At 43.2% G+C, this 19,598-nt stretch overlaps 2 protein-coding genes and 1 long non-coding RNA gene across 6 annotated transcripts in view; 2 read left to right on the forward strand and 1 right to left on the reverse strand.

The window, feature by feature from the left end:
* Positions 1–718: 718 nt before the first annotated feature.
* Positions 719–11,067, reverse strand: MTERF2 (mitochondrial transcription termination factor 2). 3 transcript variants are annotated; one of them, XM_042051123.1, is made up of 3 exons: positions 11,032–11,067; positions 9,616–10,319; positions 719–3,528 (listed from the first exon to the last, which is right to left on the reverse strand). In XM_042051123.1, exons 2-3 carry the CDS (start codon positions 9,752–9,754, stop codon positions 2,321–2,323), a joined length of 1,347 nt encoding a protein of 448 aa, XP_041907057.1. In that variant the 5' UTR covers positions 9,755–10,319; positions 11,032–11,067; the 3' UTR covers positions 719–2,320. The 3 variants fall into 3 exon arrangements, with proteins under 3 accessions (XP_041907057.1, XP_041907059.1, XP_041907058.1); XM_042051125.1 differs by lacking the exon at positions 11,032–11,067 and having other exon boundaries at positions 719–3,545; positions 9,616–9,687; XM_042051124.1 differs by lacking the exons at positions 9,616–10,319; positions 11,032–11,067 and adding an exon at positions 7,524–7,620 and having other exon boundaries at positions 719–3,545.
* Positions 3,539–9,099, forward strand: LOC121675564. The gene is made up of 2 exons (XR_006020116.1): positions 3,539–5,252; positions 8,186–9,099. It is a non-coding gene; the product is annotated as an uncharacterized LOC121675564 (long non-coding RNA).
* A 45-nt stretch (positions 11,068–11,112) lies between the features above and the next one.
* The window catches only part of CRY1 (cryptochrome circadian regulator 1), a 39,609-nt gene continuing 31,123 nt past the window's right edge, over positions 11,113–19,598 (forward strand). For both annotated transcript variants that reach the window (XM_042051121.1, XM_042051122.1), the window contains exon 1: positions 11,113–11,597. In XM_042051121.1, coding sequence (XP_041907055.1) covers positions 11,440–11,597 — 158 coding nt within the window. In that variant the 5' untranslated portion in view covers positions 11,113–11,439. The remainder of the gene's footprint in view (positions 11,598–19,598) is intronic.

The raw sequence follows: 19,598 nt of genomic DNA on the forward strand, positions 1-19,598 counted from the left end.
GTTTTTGTGGTAGCTTTATGTCACTTTCCTTTTCCCAGTCGCCGTTTCAAAAGGGGAAATATTTATGAAGGCAACTTGTATGCCTGACTGCTTGCTATGTAATGAAAGGCTTACTCACAGGCTGGTCCACAGTCACTGTGAGTAACAAGAGATGAGGATTTCAGCAATACAGTGTTTTGGTGACTGGGAGCTTTCCTGAGGTTTTATTGTAAATGAATCCTGTGAAGAAGACAGAAACAGGTCCCAGGCATAGAGTTATGAATGAAGGATTGACTGAATTTTTATCTGGTAGTAGAGAAAAAGCATTTCTGCTCAAGCTTTTATTTTGAAAGGGGAAGAGAAATTGAAACATTCAGAATGCAAAATGAGTCTGTGATAATTCAGGCTGTGACTCAGTTAAGGAAGTACATCCTTGTCCTGTTCTGTTGCCACTGGAGATAATGTGATGGGAATAAGCTGTTCCAAGAACTTTGTAAAAACAGGTAACTGTAGAAATGCTAGAACTAAATATTCAGGGAAAGCACTGTTCTATGTCTTGGTTTCCTTTTCCTCCTAAGCCACCAATCAGGTCTCTGGCTCAGTTACACATTGTGTTATGAAGAGCTTTGGAGAGCTGAAATGCCCCCTTGTGTCTGAGGGGAAGGAGGCTTTTGAATTGAGACAATATTGTGGTCTGTTTAACAGCTGAGCAGGGAAGGACAGTCAGAAAGTGACAAAGGCAAGTTCCTATGAATTTTTAATACGGCTGTCTTACCAGTTTCCTCTTAAAACACAGTAACCTGTTTTGAAAGAGTCAGCATAGACACGGCCTAGTACCACAGCCTGAGTTTCTTCATGCTGGTGATACGTCCCCTTCTTAAATTCCTGCCAGTGTTGCATGCGCTCCTGTATGAGTGGCATTTACCCCCAGGAGCTCCTGTCACATCCACAGTCGCCTGCAGAGTGCTCAGTGTAAGACCTTCAGCACTGCTCCTACCAGGTGTTTGCTGCCCTTCCCCAGTGCGCAGCCTGGGGAAGGGCAGGTGGCAGACTACATAAAATCATCATCTTGCAGCCCACCCTCTGTACCAGTAATTCAATACCAGCTTTCTTTAGCAATTCAAAACTGCATTTTAAGAAATGGAGGCCTGGACTTGCTACCAAAATGGGTGTTAAAAATGACCTTGAATAATACCTGGAGTGAGGGTGGTGTATAGCTGGTTTTTATTCTGCTGTCAAGAGGGGGAATGTGTGTGGAATAGCTAGGTAGGAAAGTGAGAAATAAAATCACTGATGATCCTAATTCTATTGAGATGATTGTCAGTGATACTACTATTTTATATTATCATTCACAGCCCATAAATGAGAAGAAATCAAATCCCCTGAGAACTTAAAAGCTGTCTGATAGTTACTATTTTGAAAGCCAGCACTTGTCGCCAATTGTCATATGGTGTTATCTGAGATGCAGTGCCACCGATATATTTAGAAACTGTTGCAGCTGTGTGCAAATCTGGTAGTCATTTTTAATCCCCAGTGGTTTACAGACTAGAGTTTTGTTGCACCTAATATAAAGCATGACTTTCTCTTTTCTCCTACTGTCACTTGAGACTTGAGTCTCTCCCTAATTTTTCTTATCCCCAAACCTTGCTAGAAGAGATTAAGAACTATACAATAGCAATAAATGTATTTCCTCGTGTCCCAAACCTTTTGAAAATTTTGAAGTCTCAGAAAAGTGAAGGTTGTCATCTTGTAGTTTCTTTGCATTATGGTTTGTACACAAACATACTAGGGCCTCACCATAGCAGTCACTGAATTTAGAAAAAAATGTCCCGCTCCCCTCTCAGGACAGGGCTTTCCTATCCAAGAAATCAAGTCTGTTGCAGGTCAGGATCCAGGAGCTAGAGCTACTTCAGCAATAAGGAATAGAACTCCAAGAGAGTTTCCTGAAGATACTGAACCAGCAGACTGATGAACGCTGCTGGAAAAATAATCCTCCTCCTATCTTCCTCAGATAAAAATTGTGCTAATCACTACCACAGGCTGGACTGTGCAGTGACAGAGCTGAAAACCTAAGGCAGTTAATGCTCCATCAGGTAAGAAAATGTCGCATCTGAGGTACCCTTAGAAAAAAGCAACCTTTATCATAATTATTACTTCTATGATATTATTTGAAAGCATTAGAGTATTACCACTGTATAATGAAGCTGTGCCTAAGACCCCTCCTGTACAAAGTACAGTATAAAACTACAGTCTGGTTAAGATTGCTTTTGTTCCATCTCTTCTCAAAGAACCAACTTCCCTTTTAATTCGTTTTTGCATAACTTGAAGTACAGTATTCAAATTAATCTTCAATGTGTAGAGGAGCAACAGGATTAAAAATAGGTCTCTCCTTCTTTGATTGTATCTTACCATAAGTGACTTCAAAATCTTTTTTAGTACCATTCAAGCTTTCTAGATTTCCACTCTTTATATCATATCCTAATGCAGAGAGCTTTTTAATTCGGTACTGAACTATTTGTGTTGTCAACTCCAGCACCATTGGTGTCTCTCTAATCTGTGCTATAGAAATTCCTTCCTTCAGTAGTCCTTCAAGTCTTTCTTCCAAAACTGGAACAGAATAGTAGAGAAGGGCTGGGCATTTCAGCACTAGTTGTTTTAGTTCTTGATCATTGCACTTAAAGACGTTTTTGGAGAAAAGCATACTCTTCTGCATAGTGGTAGAATTAAGTTGAAAAATGAAGCCTTTAAGTTTAGAGAGCAGCTGTAGAACTTCCTGGTCAGTGAAATCATTCTTCTGGAGAAATTCCAAGTTCTCCTGGATTGCAGTGGAGGTATTTAATAAAATAAATGGATTTTGGCTCAATAGCTTCAGTATCCAGATCTTCATATTTGCTTCAGACCCCCCTAAATTTAAATAATTTCTTTGTAATGTCTCTATCACGTTTTTGTTTTTCTCAACAGGATTATAGAAAATATTGGGTGCACTTGTCAAGAACCTGGTGATTATATTATTCTTAAGTCCCAGCTCTTGAAAAAACAGTATGTTTGCCTTCTGGTTCTGCTGACAGTCAGTAGTAAAAAAAGACTCTGGAAATTGCTCTATTAATTTAATCAGCTGTTTTTCATTCTGGCATACTAATTGCCATAAAGCTCTTTGAGAGTTTATCTCTGCTGGGGTGTGGAGAATTGCCTCGGGGCAGCGTTCTATAATGTTGGCTACAGTGGTCTCATCTGCTCCCATTTCCTGTAATATACCAGCAATTTCTTTAACATAGGCCACATCCTGGAGAAGGACCCATTCCTTCAGTCTGCGTATCTTCGTGACATCAACTGACAAACTGTAGAGACTCTCAAGGGTTTTTTTATTTTCCTCTCTTGACTTGGTATCAGTTGTGTAACTGGAATGTATTAGGAAGCTTCTGTTTGCTACGTGAGGCCATACTGAGGAAAACTTCAGTCCCGGGTTACAGCTCTGAGATCTTGTCAACAGAAGAGTGAATGTGTCTTTTGCACAGTGAGCGACTCCTCTCAACATCATGGAAGTCAGTCCTATGGAGACACAACAACTGTAAGAAAACACATTTAAGGAATGAGTTAATGGTCAGAATTCATGTTTAGACAGAACTGGCATAAGAAATTACTCTCAAGAGTGGTTTTTGTTACTGGTGCAAAATCCAGGTTTCACATGAAAGCAGGGGGAAAAGACTATTTTTGAAAGGTTAATGTTCTGATGGATATGTCACTGGAACAGTAACATGGATGCAAGAGACCTGACGTGGGGCAGTGCTCTGTTCATATAAATGCCTGCAGTCATACAAGCTCCAAACTGTCAGCCATTTCTTGCAGCTAACATTGTCATTGCATTACAGATCACTCATGCTGCATGAGAAAAATGATTCATGTGATTTCATTTGACAGCAATCCCACTAAATTAACAAAAATGGCAGCTTAAATCTCTTAGTTCTTATGAATGTATTTGCTTTAACTTCTCAAGCATTATTTGGAGTGTGAATTGTTCTTTCATGTGTCAGAGACCCATCAGCAGTTTGTAGCATAACTTCATTTTAAAATCATTCTTTATATAATTAAGGGAGAAAAAAACTCACATGAGCCCTTATGTAAGCGTTTTTCACCAGCTGAGTGTGTTAGTTGATGTTGAATAAGCACCCTGGTATTTTGGGGGAGGAAGCAAGTACACAGTAGCATTTCCATGCCTTCGCCTGCCTCTTCTAGCACCTATTTTGCTACAGCTGCCCCTTGCACCAATGCCTTTTTTCTGCCTCCAGGTCTCTTCTATAGGCAGAGTCCTTGTGGAATAGGTGTGTGGCTGTGCTGGAGTCCACAGGGCCAACCCCACACCTCACCTTTGCTCAAACTGGCTGCCCAGTTATCACCAATAGCACATGTGCTGTCACCTGCTCTGCAGGGGCAAAGGAGCCGCAGCAGTCAAACAAAGATATCATCAAGTGTATCTTTAACTTCCCGGGGGGGTTTTCGTAACAACCCTTCGGAAGTACTGAGTGAGAAAGGGAGAACTGCTGATCTCTGCAGTACTCCTGCAAATGGCTACTGCTGGTAACATGCTTAAAACTGCTCAAACTGAAAGTGAGAACATTTGGACAGTTGCTTTCACCTCTCCCTAAGTATAGCACACTTCAAAAGGTACCTGCATGAGCACTGTTACATTACTTTTGTTGGGTTTTTTGTTGTTGTTCTTTTTTTTTGTTTGTTTTGTTAGGAGAGAAAATACTGTTATCATCATGCAGTCTAATTTCCTACATAACAGACCAACATACCTATTGCCCAGCTGTACAAGAGCCCTAGAATTTTCCTTATAGCCCATCTTCTAAGAAAGTACATAGTTTGTTTAAAGAACTTTAGTGATAGATTCTCTTTCTAGTTGCCAGGTAAGGTTAAATATTTTCTAGAGGTAAATCCTTTATCTCAAGAAAGTGTACCTTTGCTTTCAGGTTGCTTTTTTTCTGCTTCTAAGCTGGACTATTGTTATGTTACTACATCATAAACTAACAGAGTAAGACAATTTCCTATATGCACAATTATGTTATTAACAGAAGCTGTTTATTGATAGCTTGTTCTTTAGTATTATATCACACCTCTAAGGCAAAACCAATTTCCTAATGAGCTGCTTGTGTCAGAACCTCAAGGCTGATGGTTTTGTCTTCATACAGCTTGTGACTTCAGAAGTGCTGTCCCAAGCCCCAGCACAGAACAAGTGATTTTTTCCAGTAACCCTGAAAGCACTGGAAGTGTAGGTAAGTCACAGATGTTTTGTGTGCTGACTTTTTCCATGTCCTGAAAAAGTGACTGCAAACTAAACCTCTCCTCTACAGGAATGACACAACTGCCTGTGTCTGAGCACTCTGAGCAGTCCTACTGAGTTTAGTGGGTCCAGTCAGAATAAGCAAATCTCTGAAGAATCAGGGCTTTCTTCATTAATGCTTCAGCTCAGCTAGAAGCTGCCAGCAAAGCGAAGTGTTGTAAAATTGTTTGGGATGTCAAATAATACTTCCAAAGTACAATCTGGAAAAATAACCATTACTTACTTTTACTTCAACGTGTAATCCTGCTGTTAAACAAAATTGCCTTGTGAGTAATGCAGTCCCTTAAAATACTGTAATTTTTACTATACAGAGCTTTTAAAAAATTCTGATATAGTAAATTGTGCTCTTCTAAAATCTGACATGGGAATGGTTGTTATATTCACTTAAAAGGGGCTTTACATTTCCTAGAAATGTCTGGCATCATAGTCGATTTTTCCCTGTTGTTAGTAAGGATCATCAGAAACACAGAATACTGTAAAAGACAGGAAAACTTTATTTGCCAGAACTCATTTGACTGGGGTACTCAGGAGCCCTTGTAAAAAAGCCCTATGCAAAATACAACATATAAAATAACATTAATGAATTGGAATGTCATGGTGTTCTATAGAAACCAAGAATATCGGAGTTACTTGACGTATTTCCAAGTCCACAGATAACAGTATCACATTTCCAGGGTATGTAACTGCTTTCATGAATTCAGAGTTCTCTTAAAGCTCTTGTTGGATCTAATGCATGTTCTAATGTGCAGGACCCCACTGTAACTTTTTACATACTTAGATTGCTGTTGAGGCTGTAAACCAATTGAGAGATTTAGAAAAAAACCCAACCAGCTCAGATAAGATATTTGCTCTCACTGCCAGTAGCACCCTCTCACCACCAAGTGTAAGAACAGCAATAAGGAAGTGAGCTAATGTCGAAGTTACTTGTGATCCTGCTTGCTAGCACACTTGCAGAGACTTGTATATACAGAGCAAAGGGGTGCTATAAGGTTCATTATTTAAGGAGCCTTCTACGTAGATCTTCTATAGCAAGTGGATACAATGATCAACTGGTTGATTTATCCCTCATTTGAATTTCTGAATGTGTGCTTTGAGACTTAACATCTCACTTTTTGAAAATGAGCAAACCCAAACTTTTACTCATGTTGGATTTTTCACAAACTCTTAGTAAAGAGGGCAACAGTATGACTGCCTGACCACTACCATTCTCATTACAGGAAACTTAGTAGGCTATAAAGAATTAAATGAAACTACTGAATGCCTAGATTGAACTTTAACCAGGAAGAGTAAGTATCTACCTAGAAGAGCGCTGTGTAGAAAGGGTTTGAATAGTTTGTGAATGAAACTGGGTAGCGATAGGTAGCAGTTTTGTACATTAATGCACAGTAAATATTCACACTTCTGCACTTACAAAAAAAATGAATCCCTGCTTTGCATTGATGGTGGAAATGAGGTAAAGGATTATAAAAGATAAGCTAGACCAACATAAAGCTTTCTAGAAAAAAACATAGAGGATCCTAGGATAACCCAGGTTTGAAGGGATCTCAAGAGCTCGAAGCACAGTCTGCAGGATCCAGGCTGCTTTGTCCAATCAAGTCTTTAAAGCCTCCATGGATGGAAGCCACCCGGCCTCTCTGTTCTACTGCTCAACTGTCCTTATGGGGAAAAAGCTTTTCCTTACATCCAGGAAAGGAAAGACATTTGAACAGTGCTTAAGGACGCACCGCACTATTTAAACCACTGGTCATCAAGTGGTGGTGCTTTCAGCGCAGAGAAAACAAGGGTCTCCATCACAGCCTGCTCCCACAGCCCGGCCACCTGGACCGTCCCTTCTCACCCTTTGGACTCCGCTTGGGGGCGGAGAGGCTGGGGGCGGATGTTTTCCTGCAGCCAGCACGGGAGCAGAGGCTGCAGGCCCATCCCGCCCCGAGAGCCGTTCCCGCAGCCGCTTCGTGCCGCTCCTGCCGGAGTCACCCGCGGCCGACGCGGGGCCCCGCGCCCGGGGGTCCCTCCCCAGCCGCTTCTCCCCCTGCCCGCCGCCCGCCCCATCCTCAGCGCCGCGCCGGCGCTCGGAGCAGGCCAAGCGGAACGCCAGCCGGCCCCTCTGCCCCCAGTGCCCCGGCGCCGGGCCGGCCGAAGAGCGGCCGAGCTCCCGCGGCCGAGCTCCCGCGGTCGGGCCCGCCGCTGCCCCGCCCGCGCTCACCGGCCTCGCCGCCGCCGCCGGACCGCACCACCGCCGCCGCCGCGCGGGGGGCGCCGGGCACGTACCATGTGCCGGGGAGGGGCGGGGCGGGCAGGAGGACGTGGCTGTCCCGCAGCGTGGGCCGGCACGGGCTCGTCGAGCCTCCGCCACTTGCCAAAGCAGGCTCCACCGGCACTAGGAAAAGTCAAGGCCGTTGCGTTAAAACAGCTTGCAGAGAGAAGGAGTGGGGTAAATAGGAAAAAAAAAATACTTGGAAAAGAAATAATTTCGAAGTAATATAATAGCAAAGAATGAACGTGTTCAAAGTTAGACTACTTGAGTGTGCTCTGACGGGAAGCAGGTAATTCTTTTGATTCGGTAACACCGACATGATGATGGGAGGCTTGTCTTACACCGGTATATTTTCTTCATATGATCACTGCCTTATTACATAATTAATTTCACATATAGCCATTGGGCTTATAGTGTTTTGCTGGTGGCTTTTCAGAAGTTCAGTGAGAACCATCTTCCTCTATCTTATTTTTTTCAGCTATATCTACTTCTATTTCTCTTCTAGAGTAACAAATCAGCAGTCACATAAATGATTTCTAGACTAGAAGTATTTTACCAGGGCTGTTTGGATTTCTTAACTAACTCCAAGTTTGCACAATCACATCTTTCAGAGACTGAAAATCACTGCTGTTGTCTCTGTGAACCCTTCTTTTGTCAGCTCCATGTTCAATAGTCTGCACTGGATCTGTGCAAAAGATCTAATGGAGAAGAGTAATGCTACAGAAAGAAACCCTGCTCAAGGAACCTAGTTCGGGATTGGTCTCCTAAATAAAAGCTGTTCCAAGAACAGTTAAGAAAATCTGTGAATATAATGCATACAATGATGTTAAAAACATGCATCCAAAAAAAATAGCTTCTAATTTGTAACACAAAAATGTATTGTATACTTGCTTCTTTATGTTTTTGTCACTTCATGCCTTCATGTTATTTTTTCCCTTCTATCTCCTCCGCATTCTCTTCATTTTTACAATCACAGTCTGGTCTAAATTAGCAATATTGTTTAAAAAAGTTATTCACAAGAGAACACTGCAGTGAGGTTTACTTGTATGAGTTCCTTGATTAACCATCATTCTATTTTCTATTTCAACTAACTTGGAGTGACTCTTCCCTTGAGATCTGACATTTTAATTAATATAGTCTGCATCTATTATATATTAATATATCCTATTACAATATTTATATATTATGTTCTTTCTCACACTTCTTGAGTCAAGAACAAACTGTCTCGCATAGAAGGCATGGCTAGAGCCAAGTACTGTTTTGACATAATGATATGCTAATGATATACTGCGATTGTTATTTAGCCTGTAGCAACAAACAGCCTACAGACTGACCGTTTTCATGGCTGCCATTTGCTTATGAAGCCATAAGGTCTAGTGAGGAAGGGCTGCTTCCACCTCAGTACTCCCAAGAAGGCAGATTGGTTGATGCTGGACTTTATTCAGGGCTACTTTCAGTGTGGCAGCCTTGTGGGGAGCTAGCAGGACAAATAACGAGTGTGAAAAAGCAATTAAAAAGTTTGAAATAAAAACTGTGTTGTGAAGTGACTTTCCTTGAAAATAAGGAATCTACTTGTTCAATGTGTTCAAAAATTATAGAATTCAAATGAGTTTGATGGACAGTGGTCATTAACTACTGAATTTTCTTTTTCTTTTTTATTTATTTGAAAATTATTTACCAAATATTTGGCATATAATAATAATAATAACCAACCAGGCAAATAAGAATGTACTTTGTATTAATTGAGAAAGCAATGCTCAACTTTACAATGAGCCCACTGCCCCAGCTTTGAGTTGCAGCAAGGGTATATGACAGGATCCCGTAAGTTCTTGGATCAGAATGATGAGCTGTGGAATATGTTGTTCTACATAACAACAAAGTAGTAATTGAAAAACTCATCATCATCAATTTATGCTGCTGTTAAAGTCAGTGTTCAAGGACTGTTCAGTCTCCACACTCTATACCTTTTATACAAACTTTCTTTCTAAGACCAAACAGAAAGGGATTCTAATCATGGCTGGGTCATTTGCCACTAGCATACCTTGGTCGTCGCTGTCAGGTGGGGCATCTTCTCCCAGGCAAGCTGTGACAGGACAAGAGGACAGAGCCTCAAGCTGCACAAGGGGAGGTTCAGGTTGGACATCAGGAGGAATTTTTTCACAGAAAGGGTTGTTAAACATTGGAATGAGCTGCCCATGGAGGTGATGGAGTCCCCATCCCTGGAGGTGTTCAAGAAGATACTGGATGTGACAGTCTAGCTGACTAGGTAGTGATCTAAGGTTGGACTCAGAGGTCTTTTCCAACCTAAATGATTCTGTAATTCTGTTATTCTATTTATTACATCATTCAATATGAGGAAAGAAAAGCATGAAGGGAAATATAAGATGCATGCGTCTTCTTGTTGACTTGATGTTTACTTTCCGTGTATCTTAGCAGAAAAAATATTTTAGGAGAAAGAAAAATGACAGTTCTTAAAGTACTGTCTAAAATTCTCGAAGTTAAGAAAGGTCAGTACTGCTGATTTGGGTCCTCTGCCTTTTACTTGAGACATTGAGACCACTTTTGCTGTTGCTACCCACTTATTTTCAGACTTGCATCTACAGCTGCTCTGTGAAGACACAGAAGGGTTCTACCGAGTCGTGTCACTGCGATGCCTCGGTCGGTTGTTGGCCGTTCCCAGTGTAACCACGGAGCAGGTCCAGGGAAACCCGCTGTGTTGGCAGCACACAGACGGTGGTTTGAGCTCTGTAATTAACAGGCGTGAGAAATTCACCATTTAGTAATGACTTTACTAACGGCGCAAGAGGGACCATTTTAACTCGTTCTGCTGCCTGGAAGCGTATTTGGGCGCGGCAGCGCCGCACGGCCGAGCCGCTCTCTCTTGCTCGGGGGTTCTTGTCCAGCTCTTGTGACCAACACCTCCCGGCTGCAGCGGGCGGCTACGAGCCCTGGGCCCGCGTCACAGAATCGTCAGGGTTGGAAGGGACCTCTGGAGCTCCGCTAGTCCGACAGATGCTCCCTACGCACACGCTTACATAAGCGCCCCGCCTGTTTCCCGCGGGATGGGACTGGATGCGGTGGGACCGGCGGGCACAGGCCGGGCTGTGGGGGGGGGGGGGTGACCGGAGCGGCACGGGCACGCGCGGGGCGCGATACATAACAGGCCGGCGGGCGCACGCGCGCCTGCGCCTCCCGGCGGAACCGGCGCCACCAAGAGCCGCCTCGCGGCCCCGTGCTCATCCGGGTCCCGCCGCACCGAATCGCGGGGGGGGTGGGAGAGAGTCGGGCCCCGCCCCCCGCCGCCCCGCCCCGCCGCGGCCTGCCGGCCCCGCGCCGCCTTGGCGGGTGGGATTCCCGCCGAGGTCGCGGGCCCCCCGGCTGCCTCCCGCTGCGCCGCGGGCGCGGGGCCGCCCGGCCAGAGCTCCCTTCCCCCGCGCGCCGCCGGTACCGAACACACCTCAGAAACGTGAGGGGCCGCGGTCACGTGGGGGCGGCGCCGGCCAATGGGCGGCGGGGGGCGGGGCGGCCGGCGCAGCCCCGCGGCCGGCGCAGTCACAGGGCGAGCGGCGAGGAGGCGGCAGCGGGCACGTACGGCGCTTTCCGCGGGCAGGGTGCCCTCACCGCCCCGCAGACACCGCCGGAGCCAGCGCTCCCACCTTTCGTCCCTGCTCTCCCCGGCGCGGGGGCTCCGCGGGGTGATGCGTCCCCGCCGGGCGGCCGCTCCCGCCGTGTCCGCCGGGTCCTAGAGCCGTCCGCAGCGAGGCCCCGTGGGCCGCCCCGCCGCCCGTCCGTGCTCGCCCGGCGGCGCCGGGCCATGAGCGGCCCCGCGGGCGGCGGCGGTTCCCGCTGAGCGCCCGCGCCCGGCATGGGGGTGAACGCCGTACACTGGTTCCGCAAGGGGCTGCGGCTCCACGACAACCCGGCGCTGCGGGAATGCATCCAGGGCGCAGACACGGTGCGCTGCGTCTACATCCTGGACCCCTGGTTCGCTGGCTCCTCCAACGTGGGCATCAACAGGTGGCGGTGAGTGCGGGGCGCTGCGGGGGCCCTAATCCCCGCGTTATGTATTCGGTCACGCTGCCTCCCCGCCATCCCCTCCCCTCCGCGCCCGATTGGGCCGCTGCCAGCTCCGGCTTCCCTCGGCCGCCCGCCCTCCGCGCGGGCCCGGCCGTGTTACATATCCAGCCCAGCGCCCGCCCGGGCTGCGGCTGCCGCGCGCACGTGGGAGGGACGGGAAAGAAGGAGCCGGGAAGCCCCTGGAACAGTGCGGGGCGGGGGGCCGTGGCTTCCCGGGGAGGGAGACCCTTGTTCTCGCCCCCGCGGGCGGCGGTTCAGTGCCCGAGCGCTGGAGCTCAGAGCGGGGCTGCTGTCGGGCGGAAAGCCCTGTGGGGAGTAGCCCAGAGCGATTGCACCATCTCAGGAACTCTGGGCAGTCGGGAACCCCAGGGTGACTCCGTCCTGGAAAAACTGTGAAGCTGCTCGCTTAGCTCAGAAGTACTTTCTCAGAGTAGCGTTCCTGCACGAAAGGTTATCACAGAATATCCTGAGTTAGAAGTGACCCACAAGGATCGTGGAGTCCCAACTCCTGGCCCTGCACTGAAGAGCCCCAAGAAACCCACATTGTGCCTGAGAGCTTTGTCTAAGTACTACTTGAACTCTGGCTGGCTTGGTGTGCAGTGTCCCTTGCTGGAGTGTGGAGATTTGTTCCTACACCTTCAAGCCATTTGTAATTCTCCTCCCCAGTTTAAAAATGAACTTCACTGTGGAGCTGTGACTGATGCTTGCATATTAAATGTGTGCCATGATAAGGCAGAGAGGTTAGTAGGACTTCTGTGCATGCTTGTCATGTGAAATTAGTTAAAACATCACTAGGAATCTGAAAATTGTTACCCTTTAAAAGGATTGATAATGCAGTAGAGTTTGTGTATTGTCTGTCCCTCCAATGTCAGGAACTTAAAATGCTCCTGAACTTAGCCTGCCCAGACTACAATGCTGAGAAGTTGCCTAATTATGGAACAAGCAATGAAACTTAGCTTAACCCTATGTCATAGAAGAATGACAAAGTTTAGATAACTTCAGGTTTCAGTTGAGTTCACTTGAAGGATTATTCCTTTTGGATTTAATAATTTTTATCCTAGCTTATTAAATACTTTACCAACCAGGTAACTTACCTTTGCAGTTCTGGGTTTCTATTTTTTTTTCAGATTTTGGGAGGTTTTCCTTACAACCATCTTGTTTTCAAGGGATAGAGATACTAAAGATGCTTTATGTGAACTTTACCTTGATGCTTATTTCATTTGCACTGACAAAAACAACTTAAGAATAATTGTTAGATACTTTCCTTATTTGAGATTCATGATGTACGTTTCATTTTTAAGAGATTTTTAATTGTTTTTGTTTTGAATAAATTTTTTTGAATAACATTTTGACTTCATGAAGAAGCTCAGAGATCTTAATTTTGTGGATCATACATGAATAGCTATTTAAGTTTTGAAAGCATGTGGACAATTGGCACAAGTCTAAGTGTTAAGGAAATCACGTCTAAGAGTACATGTTATAGGTTTCTAATGTGCCCTGCAACTGAAATGCTGAGCAGTTTTTGGTTGTATTCTCTGAGCTAGTGAATGATAGACAAGTGTGAACTTTGATTCTAGCAGAAGGAAGTTCATGTCTTCAGTGCTATGGCCCTGGTTCTTCAATGACTGTGTAATATGATCATTAGCTAATAGAATCCTTGAGTACATTTGTGTGTGATATATTTGCTGATTGGTTTGCTTTAACAGTGTTTTCAGTGTTTAGAAGGCATCTAGTCCTTCCACTGCATTTTGCATTTGGAGAAAAATGCCTGGTTTTAGTTGCTGGTCAGAGGGACTGAGTTTGGGGTATATTACAACTCCCCTGTCCAAAGCACTTCAAGCAATCTCCTGGTACTCAAATACCCTCAAAGCACATGCTGCGCATGGATTTGAGTAGGAAATCTTGCTGCCTGCATAGCCTGGTTTTGTGAGATCATCAGGTTTTTTTCAAGTTTAAAAGTACAATAACATTATAGAATAACTGTCTGCTAAAGCTGTATGTTTATTATGGGTCTTCTCAATACATTTTGATTTAAATGGACAGTTACTAGTTTGGTATGAATCCATTTTAGGTCCCAGTGGTTTTAATGAGATGCTTTTAACCAGTGCAAATACATACATTCACAATAAGTATACACAAGATCGGTGATGCAGTTTTTTGGTTTGCCAGTCTCATTTGGGACTTGTAATTAATGATCAAACATTTTATGTTCTTGCTCACTTGATGACCATGAGCAGAATCATTGCTAACATGCCTGTTGAGTAGGGTGTTGAATTAGACAAAACATTTTCTTTGAGACTAGGAGCAGAAGCCCTTCAGCATTAGGAACATGAGTCAAATTTAACTAACCTCCTGGTGTGAATTTACGGGGGTTCGTTCCTAATTTGAGTTGATTGACACCAAGTGTTTGTGTTCTGGTGAGTTTGTGGTTCTAGTGCCCTGGGCAAAACTCTTCTCTATCAAACTATGACTAACACAATCTCTATGAGGAAAAGTGGTGAAAGAATACAAGAAACCAGGAGGTTTAGTTTCTTGTTAGAGTATTGTCACTCTGTTGGGTCACCAGTTATGGTTTATATAAAAAAATGTGTGTTAAATCTGGTAAATAGCAACCTTTAATACATAGATGCTTTCTAATTAACTTTAAACAGTCATGTAACAATCAGGAACTAATATTTTTGTGTAATTGCACTACCGAGCAAGTCTAATTACTAAGCAGTCACATGGTCTTACTGACCTCCTTTCTCCTGGCATTCAGCCTACCTGTTCTAAATTCGTGAATGCTACGTCACAAATGCCAGGACCTCCCTCAGCTCACTTCATTTTTTTCTGGTTCTGTTCTGTTTCTCCTTATTGTTCCTTTTTTTCCAAGCTGTCAAATAAATCAAGATGTGCTTTCATTGAGACATGCTTTTTCTATGGGATGAATTCACAGTGTTGTTCACAGATCAACACTTGAGACGAGAGAAGTTACTTGGTGCAGTAAAAGGTGATGGAGAAATGGTGGAGGGAGATGCTAAATGCTAAAATCACACTAAGGCTCTCCTAAAATTTTGTCAGTTGCCCTTAAACGTTTGGCACCAGCATTAGCTTGCATCTAATTGTGTCAACAAAGCAGACAAGGAATGTAACTTGCATACTCCAACAAGTAACCATTACCTACTTCTGAAAAAATGTGTTTGTATGTGCTCAGACTTTTCCATATTAAGGAGAATGGGATCTTATGCTTAACACCATCACCTAGGGGAGAGTTTAATTTAGTCCTAGTTTTAGTGCAGTGGCAATTGATCACAATACCTGAAAAGAAATGCAAACATTCTGTTAGTTGCTGCATAAGGATTTACTTTAGGTAATAATTTACTTCTTTTAGTTTATCTTTTTGAGTGTGTATGTTTTGTCTTTAATATGTTACCTAAAACACTGGTGTGCAACAGCTGATTTTATAAAGATGGATAGTCTAATCTTGCCCAATCCTTGTATTTCTTTTTCTTAACCATTTTTGAAGACAACAGATTTCACTTTTAAAATAAGAGTAAGAATTTTTTTGTATATCTCTTAGATTTTCTGAGAATATTGATGTGTTCAACATCCTTCAAAGTTAGCTGCTGCTATTATGGCAGATAGTGGTACTGATTTTGGAGAAAGAAAAGAGGTGATTTTTTTTCCATACTCAAATTTCAAGCAAATTAAACATTAAAACCTGAGGGGAAAAAAAAGTTTAATTTCCAGGACAATCACTGCAATTCATGGAAATGGGAACTTGTTTTTAAAAATTAATACTTATAGGCATGTTTCTGTAGTATCTTATTAAATTTTGCTATTCTGTGCATGTGGTTTTGAAACTATAGTTTCAGCTTATGTAGGTATGATTTGTCCAATAGAGATGTGTATGTTGGATGTGGGATTGGTGGAAAAAGTTTGTCAATGGAATTAATCTATGAGTGATTTGAGTTTCATATATATAATTCAGGCAGACACAATTTGTGTATTATACTTTGTTAGTTTTGGTGACATGATTAGTATGTAAATAGGAATACACAGAAATATTTATGACTTCCCTGATGAAAACATCCCTCTAAGTTTGTTTTTATTGTGTAGCACTTACTTAGAATGAAAATCTATTTGATGTATGAAATATTTAACATGAAGCCCACTAAAGGCACTCTGTCATTCCCCTCAGTTAGACAGGGAATGGAAAATACAACAAAAAGCTTGTGGGTTAGGATAAGGGCAAGGAGAGGGCATTCAGCCATTACCATCATGGGGAAAATGAATTAATTTATTACTAATCAAATCAGAATAGGGTAACAAATAATAAATTAAATTCTTAAAGCACCTTCCTCCCACCCCTCCCGTTTTTCTGGGCTCAACTTCACTCCTGTTTTCTCTGCCTCCTATCCCCGAAGAACACAGAGGGATGGGGAATGGAGATTTTGGTCAGTTCATCAAACATTGTCTCGGCTGCTTTTTCCTCAGGGGAAGGACTCTTCACACTCCTATTTTTGCTGCCATGGTCCTTTATGGGCAGTAGGTGGACAGCCTTCCTCTCAGTGGTTTTCACCACGGTCTGCAGGGGAATCTCTGCTCTGGTGCCTGGAGTGCCCTCCTTCTTCCCTGACTTAGGCGTCTGCAGAGTTGTTTCTCTCACATATTCTCATTCTTCTCTGGCTTCAATGGCTCCCAAGCAGTAGCATTTCCTTCCTGTCAAATACGTTATCCCGGAGGTGCTGCCTTGGCCAGCACAGGTCTGTGTTGGAGCCATCTGGCACTGGCCTGGAAAGACATGGGGGAAGCTTCCAGCAGCCTCTCACAGCAGCCACCCTTGTAGCCCCCCAATACCAAAACCTGGCCATGCAAACCCAATGCAACCCATCATGCCCTCTAATGAGTGGCTTCAGCTCTAGGGCAGTGTGTGCCACTAGGAGCACTTCTGTTCACCCAGCCCATTAAATTGAGGGTGATTAATCTGTAAAAAGTCTGTATGTAGCTTGTTTCCAGAAGGTGCATGTTCAGATGGGAGTTCTGTGGTACTAGCAGTTAGATTGGAGAAACCCCTTAGTGCCACACCCCTAGGCTGCTCACCTGTTCTCTTCCATAAAAAACATTTTTTACCCCAAAAGTGCCTGCAGTTCAGCAACTCCCTCTATAATTTGTGTTATATGATCTAGCCCTATGATTTACAAAGTACGTCACTGAAGCACACTGACGTATGTCCTCACGGGTTTAATCCTGCACTGTTGATGAAAGGGTTGGCTCCACCCTTTTATGATAGCACACTGCCCTGTGGTGAGCCAGTTTAGCTCATCAATCTGTCCAAAAGAGATTAATTACCAGTTTTGGTGGGATTAGCTCTGTGGTAGATTGTGCCAGCAAAAAGGTCACGGTAGTAGTAGTGAAGAGGCAAAGAATGGAAAGGGCAGGTACCATTTCTTTCAGTGGCAGTATGGATTTGAGTCAGTTTACAATGGTCACGTAACTCTGGCCTGCATTGCTCAAGTCTGCAGTAACCACCAGGTGCTTTTTGGAAGGGGATTATTGTTTTTTTCAGTGGCTTGCCATTTGTTGACACCCTTTGAAATGATACTGCTGAAAATAAGTATTGGCCTTTTTACTGTGCAGGGAAAAGGTGCAATTTATTTTTTGTCAAACTGTCAAAATGTGAGAAATAAGCCTGCTAGCTGAGAAATTACACTGTGCTTGTTTCCTTATTTTGGTGAGTGATCTTGTATCACCAGATTCTGTAATGTAACTATTATTCAGTTGGACAAGAAGACTGCCCTGGTTGGTCTGGAGGGAGCAGGCAGTACTGCAAATTGAATTGTGCTCAGTAAGTTGGTTTTTCCAAATAGCAGTTACTATAGGCCAGAAAAATTATAGTGAGCATCTATGCAATTTGGGTTTGGACTCCAAGGTTGACCTTGAAGTAATCTTAGTTCCTCAGGTTAAGAAATTTTGAGGTTTTAGACACCTGGTTTTACATCATTAATCTCCAGGTTTCAGGATGTCCAGAGAAGATCTGGGTCAAGTGTTCTTAATGTGTGAGAATAGTATGTGGGTTTTAAGGAAGAAATGTGGTTTTGAAACAAGTCCATAGGGTTTTTAAGTCTTCCTTCTCTTGGGACCAGTAATCTATTTTTGTTTTATTTTAAATAAGTATCAATAGATCACGTTGTAGGGGAAGGTAATCAGTCTGCATATCATGGTATTTCCTGCTCTGGTCACAAAGGGGGAGGGTGATAACCCCCAACAAACACCATCTGTGATGAATGTGAAAGCAGCTTTTTTTAGGCAGTTGAGAATGCAGCATTCTTTTTTTCTTAACTGATCAGTATGTGGCAGTGTCAATGAATTCTGCATCAGTTCTCCAAGTTATTTTATATATTATCATTCTCTTTTGGCCATTTTAATACAATAAAATATACTCTCCTCCAGTTTGGGAAAATGTCTTTATCCCCACCAATGGAAGCTACTCTTTAAATATATTATGCAAGTGTTGCAGAAAAGCCTGTTTATCGTTGTGCTCTGCCTGAACTTTTTGGTTTCTAACAGTTTATCTACAGCATGGAAGCCTTTATTTCAGAAGTGGTTCTTTTCCATACTCTGTCTCAGTGCCTGGCAGGTTTTCAGGTTAGTTATATAACCTGTGATAGGAGGAAGGTCAAGCTGCCAGCAAAGTCGGCCATTTTTTCAGTGTAGAAGTCACACTAAAGTCTGTGATATTATGAATTTGCATACTGGAAGAAACTCTTTGCTTTACAGAATTTTGTGATCTTCCCATAAGGACCTAAAAGGGCAAAAGTCAGCTTGAGCACGAGTGGGTTGTGTAAGCAGTGTGAGAGTATGTGGCTTTGTGTGCCATGGGCTTAGGAATTTACATATCACGTTTTAGCAGGTTTAATAGCCATACCTTTGGCTACCCCTAGGAAAGGACTGGATTTGATTACCAGAGTAAGAACTTCATAGTATTTTGGTGCAATACATTTCACTTAGATTTCTCAGAACTCTTAATTTAACATGGAGCAAGGTTAGTTTGTGTGCTTCTGTGTACTTCTGGCTTTCATGTTCTTTGCAATCTAGGTCAAGAGGTGAGCTATAATTGCAATGTTCTTCTAACCCTGAAGCCTCCATTTGTTTTTCAGGTCACCATAAAGCATTTGCTTTCACTGCTTTGGAGTTTCATGAGTGTAAATGATTTTTTGTAAGGGAATAAAGCTTCAGTGGAGGTGAAGGATAGACTGGAAAGGACAGGTCAATATTTCAGTGTTCAAGTGTGTAAGTGGAGATGGCTGTGGCAAAAGTCTACATGTGCATCTGTATTTTTGGAACAGTTACAAATTGGAGTGCATTCCAGTTACCAGTGAAGATAATAAAAACCAACGCATGAGCTTTGTTAGCATTAGTTTAGACAGTAGCTGAGCTGCAGTGAACAGAGCTTCCTAAAATACGATTTTTTTTTTTTTTGCAAGTTCTGTACTTTTCTTTTTTTTAAAATTATTATTTATTTTAAAATTGCATTAATATTTGAAAAGTCTAAAATTCAACATTGGTAAACCTGGCCAGGAAATAAGAATTTCATAATACTCAGGGCTTCAGAAGTAAATTCAGGTGTTAAACTGTTGCTTATAATCTCTTTGAAAAGTGCAACAACTTTCTTGCAATAAGACAAAACCTGTTCAGTTTATCAGAGATGGAAGGGATTTCTTCCAGTTGAACATTGGTTAGGATGTGTCTTGCATATCTAATTTTTGTATTGACAGGTATGTGATGTACACCAGAGCTTTTGTGTTATGCATTGCTTTCTCCTGCAATTAAACTAGAGAAATTTTATGGACCTGCTTCAGAAATGTACTTTATCTCAGTGTTTATTAATTTGTAGGAAATCTTTCCCTTCCTGTTCACTCTCATGCATTTCTTCTCTAGCATCTGTATGGTTGAGGCTCTTTCACA

The sequence above is a fragment of the Corvus kubaryi genome, unplaced genomic scaffold (genome assembly GCF_017639235.1).
Source record: "Corvus kubaryi isolate FWS band 111438036 unplaced genomic scaffold, C.kubaryi_AGA036_p1.0 74, whole genome shotgun sequence".
In the NCBI taxonomy this organism is placed as follows: domain Eukaryota; kingdom Metazoa; phylum Chordata; class Aves; order Passeriformes; family Corvidae; genus Corvus; species Corvus kubaryi.

Coding starts and splice junctions, on each gene's coding strand:
- MTERF2 (XM_042051123.1), bottom strand. CDS start 9,754: ATGTTTAACAACCCTTTCTGTGAAAAAATTCCTCCTGATGTCCAACCT. Junction 3,529..9,615: donor ACCTGACAGCGACGACCAAG/GTATGCTAGTGG, acceptor GTGTCTCCATAG/GACTGACTTCCATGATGTTG.